At 39.6% G+C, this 26,985-nt stretch overlaps 1 protein-coding gene across 6 annotated transcripts in view; it reads left to right on the forward strand.

The window, feature by feature from the left end:
* Window positions 1-26,985, forward strand: part of IMPG2 (interphotoreceptor matrix proteoglycan 2) — a 64,015-nt gene that overhangs the window by 25,503 nt on the left and 11,527 nt on the right. For 5 of the 6 annotated variants that reach the window (XR_012651338.1, XM_075034167.1, XM_075034164.1 and 2 more), the window contains 10 exons: window positions 2,054-2,085; window positions 2,184-2,207; window positions 11,765-11,817; window positions 12,291-12,382; window positions 15,301-15,462; window positions 18,381-18,439; window positions 19,817-19,834; window positions 21,870-22,114; window positions 22,738-22,820; window positions 26,622-26,946. Coding sequence is in view for 5 of the 6 variants with exons in the window: in XM_075034167.1 (XP_074890268.1) it covers window positions 2,054-2,085; window positions 2,184-2,207; window positions 11,765-11,817; window positions 12,291-12,382; window positions 15,301-15,462; window positions 18,381-18,439; window positions 19,817-19,834; window positions 21,870-22,114; window positions 22,738-22,820; window positions 26,622-26,946 (1,093 nt within the window). In the remaining variant the exon portion in view is untranslated. The remainder of the gene's footprint in view (window positions 1-2,053; window positions 2,086-2,183; window positions 2,208-11,764; window positions 11,818-12,290; window positions 12,383-15,300; window positions 15,463-18,380; window positions 18,440-19,816; window positions 19,835-21,869; window positions 22,115-22,737; window positions 22,821-26,621; window positions 26,947-26,985) is intronic. The other variant, XM_075034166.1, reaches the window with a different exon arrangement.

Genomic DNA, 26,985 nt, shown 5'->3' on the forward strand with positions numbered 1-26,985 from the left:
CTAGTTTACTACAAAACCGGATGCGAACTTGGTAATTTGATGCTTTTTTTTTTTTAAATGTAGATGTGGAGATGGTGTGTCGTGTTTGTTATTCTAGGCCTTGGCCATTAAAATACTAATATGGCATTTCAGGTTGGTTCTTATAAGTTCTTCTTATAATTTATTGAATAGAAGACTTGGAAATAACAAGACATATTGGTTAAGTCCTGGGACCCAGGCTCAGGGAAGCTGGGTGCTACCAGCTCCTCAGGCTGCCCTGCTTTGGCCAAGGCACCCCTCCCTGGGGCATCTCTGTTTCCTTGCTCTAGGAAATGAACAGGGCTCTGCTGACCTCTGCTGTCAATGGCCCTTGTGGACCAGTGACTAAAGCTGCTGGGTACAGACTACCAGGTGGTATTAAAAAGATGTGTGGGGCCCCGAATAACCGTGTTTGGTTTTAAAAGCACCTACAAACTGCCTTGACTGACTGAGCATGGAAGAAAGTCTCTTTAACTAATGAACAAACGCCTTTTACTATACGGGCTACTAATATATAACCTTCCAAAAGCTTGTAGAGAGGGAATCAGTCTCTCTATTCCTTGCAGATCCCAGCAAACTAAAGCTGAGTACAAGCACTGTATAGAGCAGCGCAATGACCCCTTAAAAAAAATACCCAAATTCTAGTATAGTTTTAGTGGCCCTGAGTTCGACTTTTCACTGTAGACTACCTAGTCTTCCTAGTTTGTGTTTGTCACTTAAAACTGGTCTCGCCGTGTCTTAGTTTTTCATACTAAAGTATCTCCAAATACTTCATTTAATGGACTTGTATAATAAAGGTTGGCCAAAGGACATGCTGAAAAGCAAATTGACTGAAATTAGTATTTTGGCAAGCCCTCCTCAGGCTGATATCCAGGCTGCCTGCCGTTCTAACTGTGATCACGCTTACTGTCCGCAGATGTCCTGGAAAGAAGAGAAAGGTAGTCATTGACATGGCTCCAAATCAATAAAGACTGAACTTCTAGACTCCTTAGAAACAGAAGTGAAGAGAATGAGCAGGCTAACTGGCTCAAAAAGTCTCTTTTGCCTTTTCACCCCCTCTTTACAAAAAGAATCACCAGGATAGCTTAGAGTGACAGTCCTTAGGTCAATAAATATATATGGATGTTCTGCAGAGAAGTTTTCAAAGTGGAAATAGTCTGTGCTAAGTTTATTGTAATTTAACTTCAAAGTAGATATTTTAATTGATCCACTTTGGGTTGAGTTTTTATTGAAAAATACATCTGCATTGATTATGTAAAGAAAGCCAGCCTGATAAACAAACCACCAAACAATCTCTTTTCCCCAAAACGAGAGAGAAACAGAAATTTTGTGGCTGGAAAATAATCTTCTATAAGTATTTTATATTCTGTTCATATTGGTACAGCAGCAGGATACAGCTCAGGATCTCCTCCGCTTCTTGTAGGGTTCCTCGCAAACTCCAATGTTTCCTCTCTAGTACCAAGGGCACTAATACCGCAAGAATTTTGATGAAAAATTGTGAACTGTGTAGCCCTGCCTTAATTTTTATACACCAATAAATGAAAAAGTCATCCCTGTCACTCGTATAACCATAAACAAAGTCATTAGACTAATCCTACTATGTTACTGTGAGCTGTAACTGTACTTTCAAAAAGATAGTTTTAAATCTACATACAAGTAGCAGAAGTAATATTCTATTTCTTAAGATGTCTTGCTTAAAAGGATCTTATTGCTAGCCTCCTCTAAGGTGAGAGAACACTGTTCCTGCAGAACAATGCAGGAAAAATGCAGAAACGCAGAGCATCTTCTGACAAACCTAGTGCTCTTTACAGTGTCTGTTGTTGAGTTTCAGTTGTGTTTTGGAAATGTAGGATGCATTTTGTTTTCAGCAGGGACTTTGTTAATAAATTTTGAACTTAACAAATGAACACGGAACAAAGAAAAGAGAATTATTTTGGTATGGGGAGGAAATAAAGAGGTATAAAATGCATTTCAATTCCTTTCATCTTATGATACTCAAATATACTTAGGATTTGCTTGTTTGTTTGTTTTCTAGAAACTGTCCTATACAAAGGAAGCAATGGGCAGGTGAGTATCTGTGTTTGCCTTGCATTTTATTCTCTCTGGGGCTAACAGTAGGACTGAGTTTTGACATTTTGTAACCTTTTCTCTCTTCTTCTTGTCAGCTCCTGCACTGATTGGTCATGTGGGTAAGTAATTTTCCCTTTTTAAAGGCTCCTGATCGGTCCTTTCTCCAGTTCTTGCTGCTGCTGGAGTTGATTTGTGCACTGAAGATGAACGAAATTCACTTTTGTGGAAAAGGGCATATAGAAAAGTGTGGTGGAGAAATCCTGTGGTTCTTGCATGTGAACCTCTGTCATGGCATGCTTGGCATGCTCAAAATATCTCAGCCAATCTGGGGCTTGTACTTTTGCTTAAGAATGTCATCACCTTGTTGGCCATCAGGCACAGATGCAGGCTATTTACCTGAAGAGGTTTAGTGGGGGAAATCTATTTTGGGAAAGAGATGTGTCCATAGTTACTTGTGTTAGTGTTCCGGTTATCCAGGGAGCCTTTCCCAAAGGCTTTAAGTTAGTCCTAGTCATCATTACAAAAAGCAAAAAAGTGGAATGTTTTTGAAATGCTTTTTAAGAAAACTTTTGAGAGATGTGCTCTAGAAACAGTTACAAGGGAATTGACTGCTTGGGCTCCTCACACTCTTAACAAGGCAATAAAAATGAAAACTAGTCTGAATTGTGGCTTCTTTTTACCAAAGCAAACCTGAACTTGACCTGTTATTTTCATGTCTTTTTTGAACTGGAAGGAAAAACCAGTTCAAATTATTATTACTCCATTCCTACTTGGAACTTAATCTAAGCTGTTATTTTTAGAGCAATTCAAACCCAAACAACCTAGTGCTGAACTCATCTGAAAAATTGGCAGGTTCAATTGCCTGCTTTACAGGCTACATAAAGCTGTGATAAATATGAGTAATTCATTTACGGGGAAGAGTAATCACTTAACAGACTTTAAAAAAACCCCTCAACTTCCCAAATTAGGTATCCTCATAATGATTTCATAACCACAACATTATATATTAGAATTAATAACATGAGATGATAAGGGCAAAAGTGATTCCTAAGAGATTGGTTTCTCTCTGTCCTGTTGAGCTGAATGCTCCTCTGACGAGCAATCCCCAAAGCCTCCAGGTCAACTGGGTAGCATATGCCTGTTCAGAACTTTCTCTGTTGAGAATGCAACATTGACCAAACTTTTATATGCTTTTCCTTTCAAAGAGAAAATACGTTAAAAAAACCCCAAAAACTTGCCCTTGTAAACTTTGTGGGTCTGATTCTTTCTCGTTAGCATCAGTCATTCTCTAGACTGACTTTTAATGTGAATGGGAACCACACCTTATCAGAAGATGTAAATTCAGTGATAGTTATCTCAGTTTGAATGATGAAGACTCTGAAAAATTCATCTTTCTGAAGAAGTTTGAGTTTGAAAACATACCTACTGTATCCCTCTATGTGATCATTCAGAAAATCTAGTAAATGTAGAGATATATGAAAGGAATTAGAGTTAACACTAATTAATCTAGAGTCACTGCGTGCACTGTGCTAAACAACCTAACAATGCAAAAAGCCCAACATTTATTGAAAGTTGGATCAGAGTGATTAACGTTGTACAAAAGTAATCTTATCAAGTGCTTTTGTGACAGGCGTTAAAGGGCTCCAGTAGACAATTGCCAAACTTTACCCAACTCAATTCACTGCGGGGCTGTATTGCATCTCTCTCAAAAATACACCACTTTTATTGCAGTATATGTTACTTCAGATTGTTCATAGCTTTAGGATGGGATCTTTGTTTTCACCATCAGTTTAAACTTTGGTTTTACTATATCTTTACCTCTAAAAGTTGTTTGTCTTGTGCTTGGATGTGATAGTGTTTTATAGCATGAAGAGAGTGATACAGGACTGAAGCAGTGAGACAGAAACAGGTAGATTTGGTTTGTGTAGTGGAGCATCAGGAAGAAATTAATATAAATTATTTTGGCAATACTAAAAAACTCAAACTTACTCTAAGAGGGTTCTGGACATCATAGAGCATTCACGGTTTATGATGTGAACTTTGTAAGCCAAAGTCATATAAAAACAAAGCCATGATTGGCTGTCACGGGTAGAAGATGTCTCATCTAACTTCAGACGTCTTCCATCAAAAGCAGTGAGTAAGCCATCTCAGTATTGCCAACAGCCAACATTATTATTACCTGCAAGAATATACTAGGCCTCCCAGTACACATCTGAATAAAATAAAGACCTTTTTAAAATGTTCTGTAAGAAGACAGAGTAAGTACCCAACCCAGGATCACCCCCAGTCCCTAAGGCACAGTGTGGGAAATCCAGTGTCAAGTCCCTCCTGCACAGGAGGAGATATGAGTGTGGTTCTGCCTTTTCCCGGGCAGTGCTGTTGTTGCCTGCTGACCCACATGTGCAGAGAGAGGTTGGGCCAGTGCAGGGCAATGCTGTGATTTGAGTGTGGCTGTCTTGCCACCCAGGTGTGCCATCTGTGTCAGAACTGGGAACTGTCCTGGTCGCATATCTCAAGGGATGGCAGGACTATCCTAAAGCACCAGCTTTGGGTATCTAGAGGAGATGTTCAGGTGAAGCTTCCACATTGTCAGGGAAGGACAGGCTTCTCCAGAGGATGCCTCGAAGCAGGGGTCTAGCAGGGGTGCTCTGACTTATCCTCTGGTGAACCCCATTTTCTCTGATGAATGCGCAGAAGCAGTCATTTCAGTTTGGAGGTTAGCACTAGGCGTATTTCTCAGTCTCTTTTCCCACTGATAAGAACATAGGAAATTTTGCAGTAGGTTCCTTTCCTAGAACATAGCCCAGGCACAAGAAACTAGAAGAGTATTTTCTTTTTATGAGCTTTGACCAGTCCTTTTTTGCTATGAAACAATTGTTTCTGTGAAATGATTTGTAATTTGGGGCTGTTCTGGAACAGAAGACAGGCCCTTGATATCTGTTGGTCATTTTAACTACACTAACTAGATTAAAGCAAAACTATGCTAAAAGCTATAAACAGCTATAGAATTGAAGCTGTGACTTAAATAATTTAATACATCTCATATAATACTACCTAGATGTCAATACTGTGTCTCTATCTAGATGGAAAGAGCTGGTTTCAGCTAGTTAAATGCTAGGATAGTTTTTCTGTAGCCTACAGAAAGGTGGCTTGTACTTGTGTAATTTACTTCCCAGAATAACTCCCAATCCAGCATTACTGACAATTGCATAACAGCAGGATGAAAGTTTGTTCCTGTAAGGCTAGTGGATGCATTCACGTAGGTTAAACACTCAGCTAGCCTGTCCTTTTAAGGAACTGAGGGATTAAACTAAGTATCACTGAGGAGAAAATCTCAAAGGAAAAGTAATATATGGGACATAATCCAGATGTGTATAGAGCAGCCCAGTAGACATTGTAGAGTTTTGCCCCAATTGGAAGTGCGGAAGCACTACATCAGCTGAAGACTTTAAATGATTGCTTTATTCAGTAGCCCATTGGGATTTTGCATAATGAATATTGCTCTCTTAATATTGGAGTATGTCTCATGGCAATAGGATAGTTGTTTTGTCTAATTCCTGGCGGGTCAAAAGCCAGATCTTGAGAATCAACTAAAGGCAAAGGAGTAGCACAAAATTGCTGCAGTAGAAAACTAGAGTTTTTATGTCATAGCCTTGCTCGAGTGCTGTATGCACAATAACATACTGAAGAAAAGATAAGGAGTATGGGATAGTTGAAAAGGGTGAATATAATGCACTACTTTTTTACTTCTTCAGAAGCGGCTATTAATGTCAAATGAAATAAATAGAAGCATGTGTCCTTTCTGACTGGTGCTTGCTGATTCTGGACTCACTGAAATTAGTCACAATAAATCATGTCTGGACCTCCTGTGTTCTGTCCATATTCTCTGCTTTGAAATACATTGGCAAATTTAGGATCCATATTTCATCAGTGGTGGCAGCAATGGTTGATGATGTATCAACTCAAATTTTGTACTGCTTATCTAAATGTGCTTCATGAAAGAAAAAGTTTGTCTTCCGTGCTGGGATCATTTCAACAGTTCAGCAGTTCTGTGTGCGGTGAAGTAGAAATATACCTGAGCTCCTTTACTGTCTGCATGTGGACTTGGCAATGATATTGGTCGTTTCAGAAATTTTTGAGCATCTGCACAGCTTTACCCCATGTGAAGAGTTCCACACTGTTCCTCTTCAGCTGTGTATTTTCTTTTGTGCTCCCTACTGTCAGGTAGCAAATATGAAAGGTTTGTCCTGCTTTAATTAAAACCCAAAGAGGTCAAAATTCAAGAACTACCTAAATGAAAATTAAGATAAATACAAGTACAATGTAAAATTAAAAAAATCTGAATACAAGGCTCAGTCTTGCATTCTGTACTTGCATAAAAATACTTCTGAAATCGCATACTTACTTAGTTCAAAGACTTGATTAAAATATTTAAAAAGGAGAAAATCAGACTGTAAAATGGTTTTCCCTTCTTTGTGCAATATGAGCATTGAAATAATAATGTTTAAGAAAAATAAATGCTTGACATAGCAAATTAGACTTTAGGACATTCAAATTGATAAACAATTACACCAATCATTGATGAACTGATGGATGTCCGAAACGTGTAGTACAAATCTGAAGATGTTAACTTCTTCAACCACAGAGTTGAGTTTGTGTTAAAAGCGGAGGAGTAATGTAGCGAGAAATGTAACTAATACCTTTATAAAATTTCATGGGGGGTTGAAATGGTATCACCGATGCCCCATTTGACAGGTCCAGAGTGGTGTTTCTCCTTAATAACACAGTATGGCTGCACATAAAGAACTTGTTTAGGCTCTACAGTTGCCTGTGAGTCAATGGGACTCTATATGCTTTGGTGGACTGGAACCTATCAAATCTTTTCGTGTCTTGACTGATGTCACATAGAAGTATGTACTGTGGTGTTTGAAAAAGGGGAATATAGGCTGTATTTGTGAGCTGTGTTTGCTGTATTAATACGTATAGGATGTCCATAAGCACTGTTTGCTTCAGATCAACTTCTGAGGCCATTATGGGTCTTGTCTTATACCTGCCTGGATCCTGGTGTCTAACAGAGCTGCATGATCTGAAACCAGTTGTTTCTGCCAAGGAAACACAGTGCAGTGTTGTTCGTTCTGCTGCTTAGACATCTGCTTGTGTATATTCTTTCCTGCCTCTCCATACATATGTGTATGTTTTTATATTTTGCTTACTGCTCAGCCAAGGTGGTCCAGGGCATCACTCATGCAGGTAGGACAATAGAAATTACATTTCATACGTATGTGTCTCAAATTCACAAATAAGCTCTTGTTGGAATATAGTTTCTCCACCTGGAGTGGCTTGCTTGTGTAGGTATAGTTAAAAATAAAGCCTGGGCCCTGGATTAATCCTGGGGCAAAAAAAAAACCCCTTATATTTTAAATGGTCTGACTGAAAGGGAATTTGAATCTGTGTTTACCTTGAAGAGTAGTGTGTTCAGGCAAATCAGGATATGCATTGTCATGTGCATTTTGAGTGACTTTATTAGAGGTAACTATACAATTGCTGCTTTTTTAGGAGATTAATAAAGTGGACATTTGAAAAATTAAAGTGTTGAAGGGGAAGCAGAAGGCAAAAAGAAACGGATGCAAAAAGAAAGCAAACCTCACCGTTCTGGTAAAGCAATGAAAAAACAACGTTGTGCATAAAGTGAGATTAATTATAGCACAGCTTCATAAAACAGTGTTTTTATTGTCCCGAGAAAAAGTGATAATTGTTAATTTGACCATATTTAGTACTTGACTGGTCTTGCTTGTTTAGATTGATTAGGGTGTTACTAGGTGCTATTTAAGCCCTTGGCTTTTAACTTTAAGCTAGCTGTGAGCTGGAATTTTGTCAGAAAATTGGTTAGCTCTTGGGGGCTTGTATTTAAAAGCCCCTCAGTGCCAGTAAGAATATATTACCCGGCCTTGACAAAGAGCATGGCCTGCTGCTGCTTAAGGTGATGGGTTTGCCACGCTGTAAATGACGGCGGCCTTATTCTCGCCGTGCTTTTCAGCACTCTCTCGGTTGCCCCGTGGGCCAGTTTGGTCTGTGGTTGCCACCGCGTGGCTAACCTGGTGCCTAAGTTGACGTTACTGACCGAAGCACCCTGTTGGAGAGCTGCTGCTCATCTGGGTCAGTGACAGGGTCAGTCCTCTGGGACCTTTGGAACGTGGGGAATTTTATTTTGATAAGTCTATAACCAGTAATCTAATCTAGAAGTAGTACTCCACTCTAGAAAGCTAATTTTAGGCTTTTCCGTATGCAAACTGCTCCTCTTTTGAAAGTGTGATTTATACCATAGCATTCTCTCTGTTTTTCTTGTCTACTGCGAGGATTTTTCCTTTAAAAACTCACACAGCTTAGTTAAAATCGATCGTGTGGGTACACTGGCAAACACAACTATACCGCGTGTGGGTGCCCGGGTGCTGGCAGCGGGGGGCTGCAGGGTGGCCCCTGTGAGGAGCGGCCTGGGCTGCCCCCAGCCGGACACAGCCGGTTCCAGCCGGTTCCAACAGACCTGCCGCAGGGCAGGGCTGAGCCCCTCAGTCACAGGCAGGTGCCTGAGGGAAAGCGTGTGTAAGGAGGGGCAAAAACACTGCACAGGGAGAGGAGGAGGGAACACAAGGAACGAGAAATGGCAGCGTAGGGAACACCAAGGTCAAAGGCGGCGGAGCAGGTATTCCCTGCAGCCCGGGGAGGACTCATGCTGGAGCAGGTAGACGTTTCCTGAAGGAACTGCTGCCCCTGCAGAGCCCGCACCAGGTAGAGGAGTCAGGAGTGAAGCTGAACCTGGGGAAGGGTGGAGGATAGGTGGTGTTCTAACGTTTGTCTGTTTCTTACTACCCAAACCTAATTAAATAGGCAATACATTAATTTAAATTTCCCCAGGCTGAGTCTGTTTTGCCTGTGGAGGTAATTGGTAAGTGATCTTCCTGTCTTTATCTTGACCCAGAAGCTTTTTTGTCTTATTTTCTCCCTTGTCTCATAGAGAAGTGGGAGTGAGGGAGCGGCTGGGTGGGCATTTGGCCCTTAGCCAAGACTAACTTACGACAGAATTCGGTGCCCGATTCAGCTGGTCAGGTAGTCATTTAGGTCCTTTTGAGATGTCCTAAGTTACAGCACACATCTGCAGAAGGCTGGCAGGGATGACGTGGGATCCGTGGGTGACCTGTGCCTCCTGGGGCAGCAGCTGGAGGTCAGGAGTGCCTGGAGGCCCCTCAAAGTATAGTAGGCACCCACCCGTGGGCAGCTGGATCGACTCCTGTGGGTCTCAGGTTGAGCTCAGAGCCCACCAGAGCAAGTCATCTTTGCCATTGTCCCCTTCTAGAGAAAAGGGGGTTGATACAAGGCTCAGCTGAATAGAACATTACAAATCCTGTAGCAGAGGTGTTTCACTGCACATCGCTGCCTTTCTTGAGTTTTTATTCTGACGTTGGTTATACTAAACAGTTTGTAGTAAGTATTGTTTCAGATTGTTTCACCTCTCCCCCAAAGTAGAAGCGTATTTGCTTCTGAACATACCATCATTAAACACCATGCACTGAAATGCTTTATTTACTGATGCTGCGATTTTGTAAGACTGTGGCATAGATGTAATTAATGCCTATTGAAATTGGTAAGAGTAAGGTATCCTTGGAGTTAGGTGAATTTAATTGGAAAATATTTCTTCTGACCAGTTAATAATTAAGCAATTGTTTTTATTTCAGTTCTGAGATGATAAACAAGTAAGGAAACTAAATCCCTCTAAAATATAACCAGCATTCTTAAGAAAATCTAAATCCTTTTAATGTGGGTTTGTTTGGGTGGGTTTTTTTTTTTTTTTAGCAGAAAGAAATTGATGTTTTTTTAATTAATTACTTGTGACTCTTTATATGTATGATGGCAATGGCAGACAGAATGAGAGGATATCTTGTCTAAATTATGCTTGGTAGTAAAATTTGGCTTTCCAGTCTTGGAAGTCATTCCAGGATTTACTAGGGTTGTCAGAGAATTGGTAGAGAGTTACCTTGCACTGTGCTGGCTGAAAACAGGTACCAGTGTCCACGAGATGGAAGCAGACACAAATAACTGTACATTTCAAAGCTTGCATAGAGCTCATCGACTTTAGTTGTTCAAGAAAATACATGAAGGTGCTGTTTAAACTCTAGAATAAGTATTTTCTGCTTTGTTCATCTGGAGACTATTTTATTCTTTGTTAATATTTTATAATAGTTATGTAGATCTCACCATGTCAGTTTAACATTCCCAGAATTTACTGTATTTTGGTATAGTTAATCATTACGTGCAAGACTAGCCTATGCCTCCTGGGAAAGGATGGGTGAAAAGATTCTTGACTTAAATAGAAAATTCATCAGATTTGTCTCCAGATCTGTTTATTGGCAAGTGTTATGTGTCTGTGAGAGGCAGGGGGAGAAATGGTGTTTGAGACATTAATTCAGTGAAACTGTCATGTATTTGATCATATGCTTGTGCCCTGGTATCTTTAGTATGTAGCTTTAGATCTGGTTGTCTGGCTGGTGCTGGAAGCCTTTGGTTTTTGGCTTGATACAGAGACTGATTATACGTCCTGAAGGAGGCAAAATACCCATCAGCTTTGAGTGGAGTTTTGCCTGAGGACAGACTGCAAGACCAGTAATCTAGTATGTGAATCAAAAATCAAACCTGGCAAGGCTAGGAACTATGGCTCACACAGAAACAGCGCTTGCTTATATTACAGTGAAGACTCCTTGCTGCAGTGCTTATTTTACAGCACAAGTGTGACCACCAGTATAAAAGGAGTTCCTTTAGAAGTGAGAGAAGTATCTCAATGCAATGAACTTCAAGATTTTTCTGAAGCCTGAAGTTCAGTTTCTCTCCAGCACTTAAACTTCCAATCTTACAGATTGGGCTGTATTTATTACAAATATGACAAACCTGAAAAATCATTTTTTCTTCATTCAGGAAAAACTTGTTTCTGTTGGAGCATGTCTTTCACTCTTGGTAACTTGACAGTTGCTCAGGGCTTACACAATTGGCCCCAAGGAACTTGGATTTACTGTAAAAGCCATGTCAAAGCTGTTAGTTTTACTTCAGGATGACAGTCTTCATCTGATTTTTATCTGAAATGTTTCTTTTTTTCACATTTGGCCTAGAGTTGTTTTATGTGTGTGTGAAACTGATGCCTTTTGAAGATGTCCAAATAAGCAGAGTAAAAGTCATGATGAAAAGAAACCATCTTCTTGCAGTGATTTCAATACAGTTATGATGTTTTAGTGCACTGGAGAGTATTTTAAAAACTGAGCATTTTAAAGAATATTACAGGTTATCTTTGTGTTTTATCTCTGGTCTTCGCATTTGCTTCCTTTACCAAACTGCTAGAAGGCAGAATGTATTTTTAGGCAGGACTCCAAGTCAGTTGGAATATAAGGAGGTTAGCAACCTGGAGAAGCACATGATGTGTTGTGTGATGCAAGTGACCTAATATCTAAGTTCCAAAAGATAACTGAAATATTGCAAAGCCTAATTTTTATGAAGTTACCAGCAAAGTAGTACCATGACAAATTTCTTCTGCAAACATGCTTTTTGGTGTGGCAGCAGAATCACAGATAAATCAAAAACTAATAAATCTTTCTCACCATGTCCAACTTCAATTTCTGATTTTATTTTTATTTAGCGGTAGTGGGACTCCAACTCCAGCTTCGGATGCTGATGTTACCACATTGAGAGGTCAGTTTTCATCTAACTTCTGTCGAGGCTGATTCTGAATTACCAGAAAATTGAGAAATTCGATGGTGTTTGGATTTCAGAAAGAGCTGTGAATTTTTGCACCTCAAATAATGCTGTTTGTGATCTGGAGATCATGTTATATGCTGAAATTATTTTGTTATTGTACGAATCATGAAAATCCTACTTGAGAAATTAGTTCTGAGCACTTTTTACTGCACTTAACTTCATGTTCCCAAAAATATATGTGCTTAGACAGAACATTAGCATTTTATTCTGATTAGTGCATTTGATACTTTTCCTCAGGCTCCTCAGGTGTTTCCTGTGTTGTTTCTGTCATGATAATGGGAATAGGAATCAAATTTTACTGTTGGTAAAAATTTTACTGTTACACTGCTTCTGTATGTATCTACATGTACATGGGTATATGAAAAAAAAAAACCCAAGAAAATAATACTGATCTCTTTCAAACTCAGATGCAGCTGCCAATGTTCCTCCCCCTCATGAGATCTCTGTAGAGACTCCTGTGGGTGGTACTGTCCCTGAGATCGAAGATGCAGACACTACTGTGAGTGGTTTTTTTTTATTTGGCTCAGCATTCTGTTGCCTTTCCTAAATAATATTGTTGTCATTTGCATTTCCTAGTACTTAAGGTGTTGGTAGCATAGTGTATTAACACAAATTAAGGTTTCATAAAAACAGGGCATGAACTTTAGAAAGTTTTAAAATAATTTTCTGGGTAGGTATTTTTTCATTTGCAGAGGCTTTGTAATGCCGCTTCCCCGACAGTGAGAGGGAACAGATAATTGAGCTATCAGGTGAGGATTTTGCTAGTGACATAGGACTAGACAGGGAGTGCTTAGGGCTTCTGAGAGGTCCAAGAATGCGGAGCATTACTATTCCTATGGAAACACAATACACCTTAACTTGCTGTAGTAGTGTTTTGAGGGTCCATGTGGTAAAATCGTGTAGGACAGCAGAGAGGTGGCCTGGAGAGCCTTGAAGATTCCTTCTGATTCTCTGCTTCTTCTCCTCTTCTGACATAGATGAACTTTTATTTATCATCTTACAGTCACCCTTACCTTGACATTTAAACGAAACTCCTGGCACGGGGAAGCCTACATCAACTACTTAAAATGTCTCTGTAAAAGTGAACTGGCTTTCAGAAGTGCTGACCACCACTTAGGTCCCAGGGAAGTATTTGCTTCCAGGAAACAGCTCCTCTGAATTAAAATTTAAGCCCAAACTCTAGAATCCAATTGCAATATTTGTGGGCCTACATGACTGAAGAAAATTTTGCAAACCAGTGGTATGAATCAGCTGGCTTTTGTTTTCTTATAAAGGTGAAACTCTCAGTGGATTTACTGAGAAGCTTACAAAGTTGCACATGCTGCATATAAGTAGAAGCTGATTTATGGTGCTGGGTTTAACTGTGCACTGTTCTGTAGCCTAGTATGGCCATGAAACAAAGCTGGGCCAAACTGTACTTTCTTCTAGAGTTTTCAGGGCTGACTGTGAAGCTCTGATACTGTGCTTCCAAGAATAAATACTGAATATGAAACAGGCAGACAGTTTCTGACTCAAGTCCAGGGTCTGACTTTATGTTACGTACCAAGAACACTTGTGGTTTGATCCCATGTACACCATTATTCTTTTTTGAAACAGACCTGCCTGAAGTATTTCTGCCTGAGCAGAGAATAGGACCACTCAGTAAATCAGAAAAAAAAAAACCCAACCCAGAATTAGATTGTTGCTGCTACAGTGTTTTCACTCGATACAGTTACATCACACCTCATCATTGCTCTGTGCAGCCAAAATGCATTGCAGATTACAAGACCAAGAATAAGCAAAGCTCATCTTCTGCACTAAAATGTTGACTGTACTTTTGGTTTTGGGGGACTGATAAATGATTGAAACTACACGGCATTGCAAACAGCCATATAGTAGTAGCACATATATGCCTGCCAAGTATGTATATCTCAAATGCTAATTAGCTTTAAGTAGTGTACCAGTCATTATGGTCCTTAAAGTTATCTAGTAAAAAAGGGATGGGGGGGAGGGGGCAAGAGAATTTAACTAAACTATGTATAAGTTTCTCACTGGTGGCAGCTAAACTTTCTGGAGAAAGGTTTTTCCATTTCCTGCACCATACATAACACAGGCTGCAGTTTTGCTGAAAAGGTCTGTTTTGTTGGCTCTTTTTTTTTTCCTTTTAATGGGGAAAAAGCAACAACTGCATGTAAATAGCCAAAGACATTTGGCTATTTGGCTAAAGTTAACTTAAGCCAGTCTTCCTTTCCCTCCGCCACAAATCTCAATTTCTTGTTTTAGAATAAAACCAATGAACAAGATCTGGTTTTTCTCATGTCTGTCAGTATACCACAAGGAATAGTATGCTGGTTGTAAAATACTAGGGAACTAAGCAGAAAGTGTTCTTCCTGTGTTGCTCAGTCATTTAAATTAGATTAAAACTTGGAATTCACTGCTGCCCACGGCAGCCATGATAGCCACATGCTTCCCTGATGCATTACACAGCCACTGCTGCGGGGCTTCCTGGGCAACTGTAGACCAGTTGAAGCCCACCACTTCAGCTCAGCAGAGGTCCCTGCAGATCCCCCAATGCCCGCTGTATAGCTGGGGGGGATCATTCACTTACTGAGGCTGAACAACACAGGGTATTCTGAATGTAGACCTTGGCAAAGGTAACTTGTCTTCCAGGTGGAATAGTAAGTAGGAGCCTTGTGATAAATAAGTAAATTTTGGGTAAATCAGCCTACTGCTGACTGGGCTTAAGTAAGCTGTTCATGTGTCCATAGTTGCACTTTAAATTGCCTCACGAACATCCCACACAACTGGTTTTCTGTTTGTAGCTGAGGTCAACTAGATGGCCTTGCAATAAAGTAAAGATGGGCGAATGGAAAGTAGAAATAGAATTATCTGCAATACAAGAATTCTCAAAAAATGTTCTTGCTTAGTAGATTGCCTCCTTAGTTGTCACCTCTGTCCCTGAGGCTTCATGAGCACTCTGTTATAGTGCAAGGTAAACAGGTATGCTGATGGCTCAAGTGAGCATGCTGTGCTTTGGACTGCAGTTTTCACATGTCATTAAGTGTATCTGTGACCATCAGTGTCACCCACCAATATTGCCCTCAGGTGTTCCTGTCCACACAGCATTTATGGAGAGGACTTCAGGTTTTCTGCCCCATCAAGAGCCAGAGAAACCTCCAGGTTTGCAGCAGCTGGAGAAGTTTCTGGCCCACATAAGAAAGATGTTTGGACCCAAGCTTACGAATGTAGTGTGCTGTTGACGGATGGGAAACCATATGTACATATACATATCTAGGGATGCTTTTTACATGGAATAAATCCAGGATAGGTAGGAATCTGGTCTGTGGTGAGTAATGAGGATTTATTTCTTGGGAAATAACAAACAAAAAAAAGGCATTAAATCACTTTTTGTTTTCTCCCTTCTTCCTTCCCTTCCAGATCAATAATGAGATTAAGAAGCAGGATGAGAAACTAGTGAGACCTGTAACTGAGCAGATAATTGAGTTCAGCATTTTGATTGTTGGTGAAGAATACAGCGAGGACCTGAGTGACCCAGCTACTGTGAAGCATCAACTGCTCTCTGAACGATTAATTTCTCAGGTGATTAGCTTCCCTGACTTCCTTTTTCTTTTTGCTGGCTCTGCAAAGCAATAGTAGCACATAGCACCTGTGTTAGGACTGCCTTTTTCTCATGGGCTCTGCAGGACCAGCTTAAAGGCTTGTGTTACCTGAGGCAGGCTGGAAAATATTCACCCACTATGAGAATACACTGTTCTGTCTGACATGCTGCCCTTTCTGAAGTAGCAGAGTGCCATGCATTGTGTGTAGCATACCAGTTGCCAAAGACCAATTACTCTAGTTTTCTTTTTGTGTTTCTCATGAAATAGCCTGCTATCATTTTTGCAGGCAAAAGTATGCTTTTAGAAGGATGAGAAAATTATGCTGAACCCCTGAATGGGGACATACTCTAAATGGGACTTTTCTGAGGGACTGCTTTCTCGCTCTCTCCCATTTTCTGATTTCCTCAATTTATTTTGCCTCGTGTTAGCAAAAGATACTAAGCCAGATGTTATTAATACATGAAAAACATTTCCACTTATTTTAGTCCTCTTAAAGACCTATTTCTACCAGGGCTAACTTTGTCCTTACCACCCTTTCAGAATTTTTAAGTACCTCTCCCTGTCCGTGTGTTACTGCAGTAGAGCTTTTAACTCACAGAGAAGTGGCAAGATTCTTGTTTGGCTCTTGATGCAACTTCATTAGTTCTTAAAGTTTTAGGACTTGAAAATGTTAAAGATACATTTAACATCTCTCTAGTGACCAGTCTGCCTAGAGTTTATTTCAGTGCTTTCTAATCTTGTTGTCCAGTTTGAATTCTTCCGTAATATAGTTGGTTTGAAACTGGGGAGTGAAAAAGATAATTTGAGGGTCTTAGCACATCAGCCTGCCTGCACTCTCAAATGGCAGGACATGAACTGACTGCAGTTCAGAGCTGTCAACCTGTGCTGAGGCAGTGCTGGAAGGCAGCTCGAGTAATTCAGGTATAGCGCAGCACTAATGTGGAGTACAGGCAGAAGGTGTACAGGTCCATCAGCACCTGCCTGTGTGGGCATGTTCTGTGTCTCCTACAGAAGCTGAGCACTGAAATGGGATATAGAATATCTTAACGATTACACAGCATCCAGATTTTGAACTGTAGAAGAAACTCTGGCATTAGTCTAGAGAATCTGTCTATACAGAGTAGGTGATCGGAAGAAGTCGCAAACAGCAGAACTCATTCATTACTTCTGCTCAGGAGCGACATTTCTTCGGATGAATCGTTGTGCACTGCAGGGAGATACTCCTTGAAATCTAGGCTGCCAAGACAACTCTTGCTCCTAGTTTATGCCCAGAGTCAGCAGTGCATGTAAGCACATTTTAAAACTCTCCGGCCAGTTCTTAAACACAGGCTTAAATCCCATTGGAGTCAGTGGGAATGAACCATGGTTTAGACCGCTAGGCACCTACTTCAAAGAAAAAATATGTATGTGCATATACATATAAATATATACATATACACATATATGTATGATTTATTAAAACTTGATTTCAAGTTAATTTAATTTTAATTAAAATTCAATCTTTTAATTTGTACGTTACAAATAAAGTTACTGGCCCACAAATATACAAATGCATGTTTAAAATATGATCATACTGCTGTCTCCTAACTTTGCTCTCCCTATTGTTTCCAATTTTTTAATTTATTTTATCTATAATGATGGTAATTTTATTACCATCATTTTCTTGGGGCAGAGAGTTTCTTCCCTTATCTTGGGAGAGTCATCTAGGGTGCCATACAGCAGTGCATCATGAGGCTTATCTTTTCTCTGGCTTCGCTTCCTCCTTCGTCCCATTTAGCTGGGGCTCTGTGTTGAATCCCTTTTACTGGGGCTAACCCTGTGCCAGATCTTGGGCCAGATGGGAAAGAGATGTACGCTTCACTGCAGCCAAAAAGCATCGCTACAACTGTCACAAGTTGCTAGCATAGGCTAGACATCTTAATTTTCCTAGTTGTGTGGCCAAGTAGCAATGCCATAGTGTGTGTGTGTGTGGAAGAAATGTCAGATGGGACAGAGGCCACCTGGCACATGGATGTTCCACTCCTTTGATCCCTTGCCTGGTTTTCTCTGTGCTTGAATAAAGCAGCTTTTGAAAAAAAGAAAGTCGGCAGCACTTCGATTGTTTAAGACTCACCAGAGACAGTTTAAAAATAGGGAGACTGGGGAGGGGAAGAAGAATTTGAGGAGTAAAAAATAATCCTCAACTGGCAAGGATCTTTTGGGAGAAACAAAAAACCCCAAACCAGCATGACCCTTCAATATTCAATTTCTTGGTTTTGTCTCTGTAACACAGTTGACTATTGAATTAGGCCTGCATGTGCTGCCATTTTGCTGCCCCCAGTTGTCTTTTTTGAGTAGCACTGCCAGTCGCTCCTGAGCCCTTTCTATGTTTAGGGCAGTGGAGATGAGCCATGTTTAGCACTGTGCAATGCATTAGTGCCTCTTTGGAGTCGAAGAGGTCCCTGTTCCTACGGCTGCTGCTGCTCCTCTTAAGTTGCTAAGGTCCAAAGCATTTTCCTGAATTCTTTTTAATCCAGAGAGGTTTGGGAGGTAATGGAAACCTTTTGGGCAGAGGTGGCTTTGTACTGCATAAATAAGAGAAAGAATGCAGTCTGCTATGGGCAGTGCAGATCTCTGCAGTCTATTTGACACCCCCCCCCCCCGCCCCCCCCGAATGTTTCTGTATAGTTCTTGGGGAAAGCTGGATGTTGTTCTTCATACTTTTTCTTTTCTAATAATGAAACAATGTCACCAAAACTCTTCTTCCATAAAGAGAGAGACTATTCAACCATTTTTCTCCTATTAGATATAAGAGCTCAGATACATCTTTAGAAAATATTGAAAATATTTCCTGATTTTTCTCTAAATGAGTAGGGTGGAGGAAATCTGTGTTAATTTTTTGGTTTTCCCTCAAAATAGATGGAAAGTGTATTTGAAGGACTACCTGGATACAAAAACATCCAAGTCCTGGATTACAGGTAAAAAGATACTGATGCATATGTGGTGATTGAAACTGATCATGTATGATGGTGTGATGTGCTAGCACCACACTTGGAAGAATGTCGGGCATGTGCATGGGAGTTCCTAGGATGTATTAACCGAAGGACAAGTATTTTCATATTTGGTACCTCCATATAGAGAGGTTGAAATAGAAATACAGAACTGTATGTAAATGTAATCATCTCCTTCGCTTCTGGCATCCACCAGAGAATCTCACATGATATGCTTGCCTTGATTTTAAGATAAGGCATTCTTCGTCAAGATTCTATCCTAAAATTAAAAGAGATCTTTTCTAATTTAAAATTAGTATCTGATACTTCTTCAGTACTATTGACACATTCTAGTATTAAACGAGGAACAACACAGGCAACTTTTTTGAAAAATGTGGTGTATTTAAATTTTTTTTCAACTTCTTAATGTTAATTTGGGATGACTCTAAAGGTTGGTGTTTTGAGATCTGTAAAGGTCTTTCTCCCTTTGATCAAAGCAAAGGTGGGTGAATAGTTTGATAAATGATATGCAATGTTTTAACTCTCTTTATTCTTATAAATATATTTTGTAAAGACTAGGTACTTCAGAATGACATTTTAAGTTAATTTGGGGAAAAAGGGGATCCTGTGTATCATACATCGAACATCAGATGTCTGAGTTTTGGGGTACATGGATCACAAATTATGATTTTTCTTGAATGGACTGGATATAACTTTCAGAATCTAATGAGTTAATCTAAATTGTGTTTTCTTTGAGACTTTGTAAGCTGTGTTTCTTAGAATTTATTAGCTGGAATATTCTAGCTAGAATATATGCAGGTAACAAAGCAGCTATAGTGAGAAACATGTTATGGTTGGAACCCTAGCCTGTGTTCAGTTTCCAGCCTGGAAGGTAGCAAAACCTTCCATCTTGGTATCTGCAGTCTAATACATTTGCAAGCTCTTGGTTCATTTGAGAAGACAGATAAAAGGGTGATATTTCTGGCAAAGTACCAGAGCTCTGTGCTCTGCTGTGCATGACAAAAAAACATGTTTGTGAACTAAACCTTTAGGTAGAATTAGTAAGCCTAGATTTTCTTGGTACTGACAGCAATTTAACTGCATTTTTTGCAATAACTTGAGATGCCTCTGCTCTGCTGATTCATTGTGATCAATGGGAAATACCTCAGTAGAGTAAAAGCACAACAGTTTGTTACATAGCAGGATAACTATGTGATTTACAACTGTTTTGCTGTATGCTTTTTCAAATTTGTGTGCCCTGTAGAATACCAAAGCAAATTTGTTAAAAGTTAGAAGACTTAGAGGAAATTATAACATTGATTTAACAGGTTTTGCTGTTGTTTTTTGTTTTGTTTCCATATTCAGCTCTCCTCAGGAGGACAGGTAAAGACAACTTGTTATTAGGTATTGTCATAATACAGATCAAAAAACATGTTTAGCTGGAGGACACTGTTTGGGGGATTTGTAGTTTTGGCTCCAGAGCGAGATAGTTATCCAGCATAAATGTTGTGTGAGGGGGTTCTACCAGAAACTGCAAGTAACTGATCTGTTTTGCTTACAGATAAACCTAATTTGCTTATTTAAGTCCTAATCATTAAAAACTGCTTGGGGAAAATGTTCCTAAACACAAGTCAGCTACTGGGCTAAGTTGTGTATAGGAGTCTCTTTTGTGAAGAAAACAAAATTGCTTAATGATGACTCCAGGTCTTTATACTTTGCAGTAAAGTCTTGAGTAGATATGGGATGACTATTATTATAGAAGTTAAAGTAGGTAATAAAACCGTGGTTCTCCAGCAAAGGCAGTTGGCTTTAGCTACTTCAAGGTGAGAGGTGCTGCACATCTTAGCAGTAGCTTTATAAACATTCCTTAGTGGAAGATGGGATCAGTCTGGACTTGTTTTTCGCCAGACATATGCAGGTTAAGCATCCAAAATTTTCCTCCTTTAGTATTTTAGGAATTTCACAAGACAGAAAATGAACTGCAGTCTTTAACTTACTAGATGTTTCTTCTTGTATTTCTCAGCAAAGGCGTAACCAGTTTCCACAGTTTTACAGAGAATGAGCATTTCAATTTCAGAATAAAGGTTAGAAAACACAAATCTCTTCACCAACAGTACTGACTTAAAGCCGTCCTCTACTGCTCTGCACTTCTGTAGGCTGACACATGCAACTGTTCACAAAGGCTATGTTGCAAGCACCAGGTGTTTTAGCCCCTTCCAGACAGATGATGGTGTCATTGTTATTAGTTAGGAATTATTAACTGCAACTGACAGCACAGTTGTATTAAATCTAAACGTTCCTTTTGAGGAGCATACTGTATTCCATCTTTGCTGTGCCTTTCCACTACTGCTGTCTTTTTATTTCCTCTGCTGAGAGTCAGTGCCCATGGTGAGCCTATGGTGGGCTCATTTCAATGATAGAGCCAGCAGCAAAACTCCAGCAGGCTCCTGTTTTTAGTCAGTGTGTTTGCTGATTATGTCTCTGCTGATTATGTCTCTGGCGCTGGGGCTTTAGAGACTTCTCTGATCAGAGGCATTACTTTAGCAATCCAGTCCAGCTCTGTGGAATGAGGAAAACCTGTCTTTGGAGCACATTTTTCTAACACTTCATAGATTACTTCACTTTCTTGCTGTGCCCTGTGTACAGCCAAAATATGTTGTATTTTCTAAAGCTCCCTTGTGCTTATGCCCAGTGTATGGTAAATCTGATTGCTGCCTACACTGTCATGTGGGAAAGGACATGCAGACACATTCAGGAAGAGTAAATTAAGAAAATGGAGGAGAGTTAATATGAAAAAAGCTAAGCTGTACACAGATACAAAACTTAGTTAAAGAATAAATGATCAAATGAGTCTAGAAAAATGTTCCCAATTGTAAGCTGTATTAAATACCATTTTATTGCTATTAAAGACATTCTTTCAAGCAGATTGACACCATACAGTGACAGTGATCAGGGCTCCCACTTGCTACTGTAGATTGCTACTATATACAGCCTATTTTTCCTGGCTGTTTTCATACCTCAAAGCTGTTCCCATCATTGGCATGATCTTAAAATCATCACTCACACCACTGCATGTTGGTGGGCCCATTAATAATGCAGGTGGAAAGCCAATGTTTTGGTCTGCTTGTGGTCTGTCTACCATTCACTAGTAGAAATACAGGGCTGGGACCAGACCAGATGCCAGGTTCTGGTAGCCTGTTCCTTCTGAACTTTGCAGTGGTGGAGAGCACAGGCGGGCAGACGTAGGTGTGAAAAGAATTAAATTGTTTTTATTTAGAATCCTTTAAAGCAATATATTTTTGTATTAAAAAAGGGTATTGACACAGGTACTTGGGGAAAAAAAAATCATAGTGTTTGCTATATGTTGGAAAACCTTGCATCTCTCATTTGTGTTCTCTTTCTCTTTGTACAACTGAAGTGGGGTGGAAGTTCACTATGCTGTTACGTTTGATGGAAAACCCATCAGCAATGCCACCTGGGACGTGATTAACCTCCATTCCAACAAGGTGGAGGACAACTCCTTTATGGGCATAGAGGATTATCCAACAGTTGTGTACTCCATCAGTGATTTCCGAGATTATATTGCTGAAATCCTCCAGAAAAATGCCTTGCTTGAAAACACTTCCTTGTCTTTAGACCCTAACTCTCTCCAGCTTACTAATGGTGGGTATTAATTATGATGAATCAGTGGGCCACACGTGAAGTTTAATAAAATAAATCTCAGATGAGTGCATTATTCAGCTGCCCTCTGACTAATGAAAAAGAAACAACAAAACCAACTGTGTTGTAGCTTACTTTGCTCTGATCTTAACCAGGCCAACTCATTAGCAGTAGTATCCTATTCTTAATCCGTTAGATTAGCCTTTTTTTTTTTTTTGACACCAAGGTTTGTGGTAAGCAATTTCAGTCATACTTCCAAAAATTAACAGGAATTAAGGGGAAATGTGGTTCACGTGATGCATGTTACACCAAGGTGACCTTCAGCTTAGTAGCCCTGTGTTGGCCTTGAGCAGCACAAAGGAAATACCTGGTTTATTGTTGGATATTCAGCGATCCTACTAGAGGTGGTGGAGGAGTGCTGTCCACCCCTCTGTTCTCATCTTTCCTCTGTACTTCCTGTCAGTGATCTGGGGGCACTTCCAGAAACAAAATCTCTCTGGCAAACTTTCTGAAAAGATTTTACTCACAAATCTGGGATGAGGGAGGGTTTTTCAGTCAGTCATCCAAAACAACTTCCTCACACTGTTACTACAGCCTTTAGATCCCAAGTATTTATATTTCCACAGTGAAAGAAATACTGCACCCTACACCCGAAGACCCATCTTGGATTACTGAGTACCCAGTCGTGCTGGAGCGCCCAGAGTTCGATGTGAGTATGGTTCTGAGCGGTGGTCTTTGGGCACATTTGAACAACTTAACTCAGCAAGGCGGAATTGCAGCCAGCACCCAGAGCTTCTCTATCCTGTTGTTCATGCAGAATAAGCAGTTATGAAGGCACACCTTATACTGGAGTAAAACCTCTGGTGAAATTTCTCATCTGATAATTTGATATCTGTTGCACAACAGTTTTCTGTGATCATCTTTTATTACATGGCAGTACTGTGTTCCTGGCTATGCAGGCAGGCTTTGCTTCTTAGGTTTCCTTTTCTGTTTTTTCATCATGTTTAGACTGTATATTGCTCTAAAGACAGGACTGTTCCCACAATACTACCTTTCTTTGGAAAGCGAGAAATAAACATAAGCACTAAAGCTGGCTGCTAGAAGAGATAAAAGAGTAAGTTTCATGTGCTCCTTTTGTTACTGTATTGCTTTCACTGAAAGTTCTCAGTTCAGTTTTAAAATGCTGTCTATCCCCTTAATGCTAGCAAAGGAAACACAAAAAAATGATAGGCACTGGTTTCTTTTTTTTCGTCTTGAAATTGTAACCACCTCCTGTGATTACCTCTGGAACAACCCAGGACATAGACTGAGGTTCCCCATTGGACAGGAGACTTGGTATCCCTGACCGTGTCTGTACAATGCGAAGGGGCTTTAAGCGGAGATACCAAGTTAGGTGCCAGAGACACTGAGGTCAAGTCAATGAGCTTTGCCAACAGCTAGAATTTCTGAATGGTGGAGCATTGTCTGGGCTTAAGGATTTATCTAGTAGGTTTCTGCTCTGCGCTCTGTTGTGTAACACAGATGTGCCTTCCAAGAAGAAATGAGCTCAGTTCGTGCCACAAAATCCAGGTCCACCCATGCTTGCTGTACGTTTTCACTAAGTTCATTATGAGATAATGTTGTGAACACAGACGCATTTAATTTCCGGCCAACTTCTGAAATCTTTATGGAAGCAAAATTTGTAGTCACTTCACAGAACCCAAATATTCTTGTTAGACTGGTCACAGGTATAATATCCTTAATTTCATGCCAGTTTTGCCTGAGTTTTAAAAACTCATCATTGATGTCTAAAATGCAAATTCATATGGATTTGCCATAAATGGCTTAAACATGGTGTGGATAAACATGAATTTAAGTTAACTTTCAGGAAAGGGCTTTCTCTTCACTAAGCTATCTAACTAGATTAAAATGTTGCAGATGTTTATTTTAGTAAGACAAAGAATTCTGCCATCTTTACATCCTATCTGTGGATACTCTGACAGATGTGCAGGCAAGAAGATATTACAGTAGGGGTAGCTTTGCATTACTAAATTTTAAACCAGTTTTAGGGAATAGTATGTACAAGAAAAACTTCTGGAAGTTACGTTTTTCTAATCATGGACTATGAATAATAATGTCATCTATGTCTTCAGTCAAAAACTCTAATTATGTAAAAGATATTGAGTATATCCAAAAAACAGCTGTGTACAATCTGCAATACACAGATAATTTGGAAAGTAACTTCAGATAAAATAAAATCATAAACGTGCTTAAACAGTAAACAAGGCTGAAACGATTAGTCAATTACTTCCACAGATGTCAAACCTTTATGGTTCAAATAGATACTGTTAAGTAGAACTGTTACCTATGAAAAAGAATTTTGCTATTATTTTTCTTAGCTGATTTGAGAATAAGTTGGATTTGTATTATCATACATACTCATGACATAATGTGGGACTATCATGACTTCACCATTTAATAGCTAGCAGATGGTACCAACTAATCATTAATTCTTTGAGTTTTACAGCTCTCTTAAAAGTGAAGAAAAGATCAAGTGTAGTTTTTGAAATCTGTATTTTCTTGTTATTTCTGTTGAGTTGTAACAGGTAGAATGCTCTGGCTTGCTGAATACAATGCCTTTCTGGCAGCAGAAAATGGAAAATCAGGGAGGGGGTTCTGTGTTTGCAGTCATCTGTCATATTTGTAATCCTTTCAAAAGACATTAGCGAAAACCAGAACTTGCCAATATGATATTAAACTTGTTAATATAATGTATTGCACTGTAACAAGAATCTTTGAATAATGCTAGTTGTCATAGGAACATCTATCCACATTCAAATAAATGATGAAGTGCAATCCCTGGCAACTAAACGCTCACATAAAAAAGTATTGAGAAGCTATTGCTGGTAGTCCTTATTCGTTCTTTATGGAATTTGTATGTGTAATTTGTTTCTAATCTTGCACAGTAACTTTTTTACAGCTTTATTTATAGTGGTCAATTTTGCCAAAAAAGATAATTGCTGGAGCACATGTCTATGTGGTATATATACTTTTCAACTGATTGTTACCGTATAAATTAAAAAATGTGAGGAGACTGTGGTGGCATAACTGGCTATAAAAATGTAATCAATACAGGTAGACAAATAATTTAATAAAAATATCTTAACTGGCTTGTTTCCAAAGTGTTCAAATGCAGTTTGAATGAAGTTGAAAATTTAATTCACCCATGTTTCAAGCAGGAGTAAAATTCAAATTGAAAAGTATCTGGACTCTTCCTGTTATTCATGCTGGTCAAGTAAAAGAAAGAGATTAGATAGGAATGGTGAGCTACAGAAATGTTTAAAATGGTTTTGAACTGTAACACGTATTACAGAAACCCATGTCCGCTGCTTGCCTAACTTTACTAGTTACCATCAGCAACTGGTTAGTTCTTAGTAGACTGCTGTTTCTTCAAATTGTCTGGCAGTTTTTCATACCCCAAGGGGGTTTTCTTTTGTCCGTATCAGAGTATTGCACAGCATTGGTATGCAGGCAGGTATCCATATGAAGCACTAATTTTGAGTTTTAGGCAGTCACCTTGTTTTTGTAGCCTTGACCAAATAACTTAAATCTCTTCATTGGTTTTCCCCAATATAATTACCTCATGAGACACTGTGGTAGTAGATTAATATTCAAAGATGAAATGTGCTAAGTATTCTAACTGTAAACCAAATAATGATTGCGGTATGGAGTAGTAAGTAAATGGTGTGCAAATTGGAAATTTAAAAACAAATTATTTTTTCACATTTCCAACAATTCACAAATTCATTGTCCATACTTTTTGTTGTTCATCGTTACTGCTGATAGATGGGTTTTTTTCTGCACAGGCATATCGGCTTTGAGACTAAAGTTACTCAGTTCTCAATGCTGCTCTTTATGGTCTTTGTTGCCCTCCTGGGTTCTCATTCTCAAATACTAAAAGATAGCAATAAATGACGACAGGGAATGCATACATTCAAGTCCAGTTTCTAAACTGTTTTATGTATCATAGTAATTATAATATTATAATGACTGTAGTGATTATGTATGTATAATAGCTGTTAACACCTCTTCATGCTTTAGGAAGGCAGGCAGTACTATGCGCATTTATCTTTGATTTAATTAGAGATGGACAGATCCACTTTTTCAGTAAAGAAAAGGAAAGGAGATGGGGTGGGTATAGATGGTAAATCTCGTAATACCATAAGTGAAGCTGCACTCCAAACAATCTGAATGGCTTCTTTCCCTTTTTAGTGGACGTGACTGGACACGAAATGTATGTCACAACGATGTGCATTTTACATGTACACGGCACATGATTAGCAAAGGGTATATATTTGCTAGTCCTCCCAGTTTGGCCCCTCCTGCTGCTGTGTGTTACTTTCTCACAGAGGCAGTAGTACCAGATTTTGCTGTCGGCTGCTGTTAACACCCTCTATGCGTTCAGCCCAACGCGGACAGCCAATGGTTCCCCTGTAATAGTGGAAATATTAATAGTGGGTTTATGTTCCAGGACAGCACCTTTTTAGCTGAACGGCCTTCAGCAGATGAATCAACTGTCAGCAATACCTTGCCCTTTGATTTCGCCAAACCAGATTCCACTTCAGATAGTGAACAGTCCAATGACAATGAAATCCAGCCAAGACCAGAAAATCTGGACTCTGAGGCCAGTTTGGCACCTGAAGCTCCGCTCTCCTCAGAGGCTGACGTCACTTCTTTGCCTGATGGGCTGAATTTAGAGGATGGGAATCAGACTCCTCATTTGGTCACTGGACCAGTGTTAGGGCGTGATTCTGTGGACTCTCTGGAATGGCTTTCAGCCCCCAGTTCTTTAGATGGTAAGTTAATGCCATTGACTGAAGTTAAATTTGGATGCC

This window comes from Buteo buteo, chromosome 8, assembly GCF_964188355.1.
Source record: "Buteo buteo chromosome 8, bButBut1.hap1.1, whole genome shotgun sequence".
Lineage (NCBI taxonomy): Eukaryota > Metazoa > Chordata > Aves > Accipitriformes > Accipitridae > Buteo > Buteo buteo.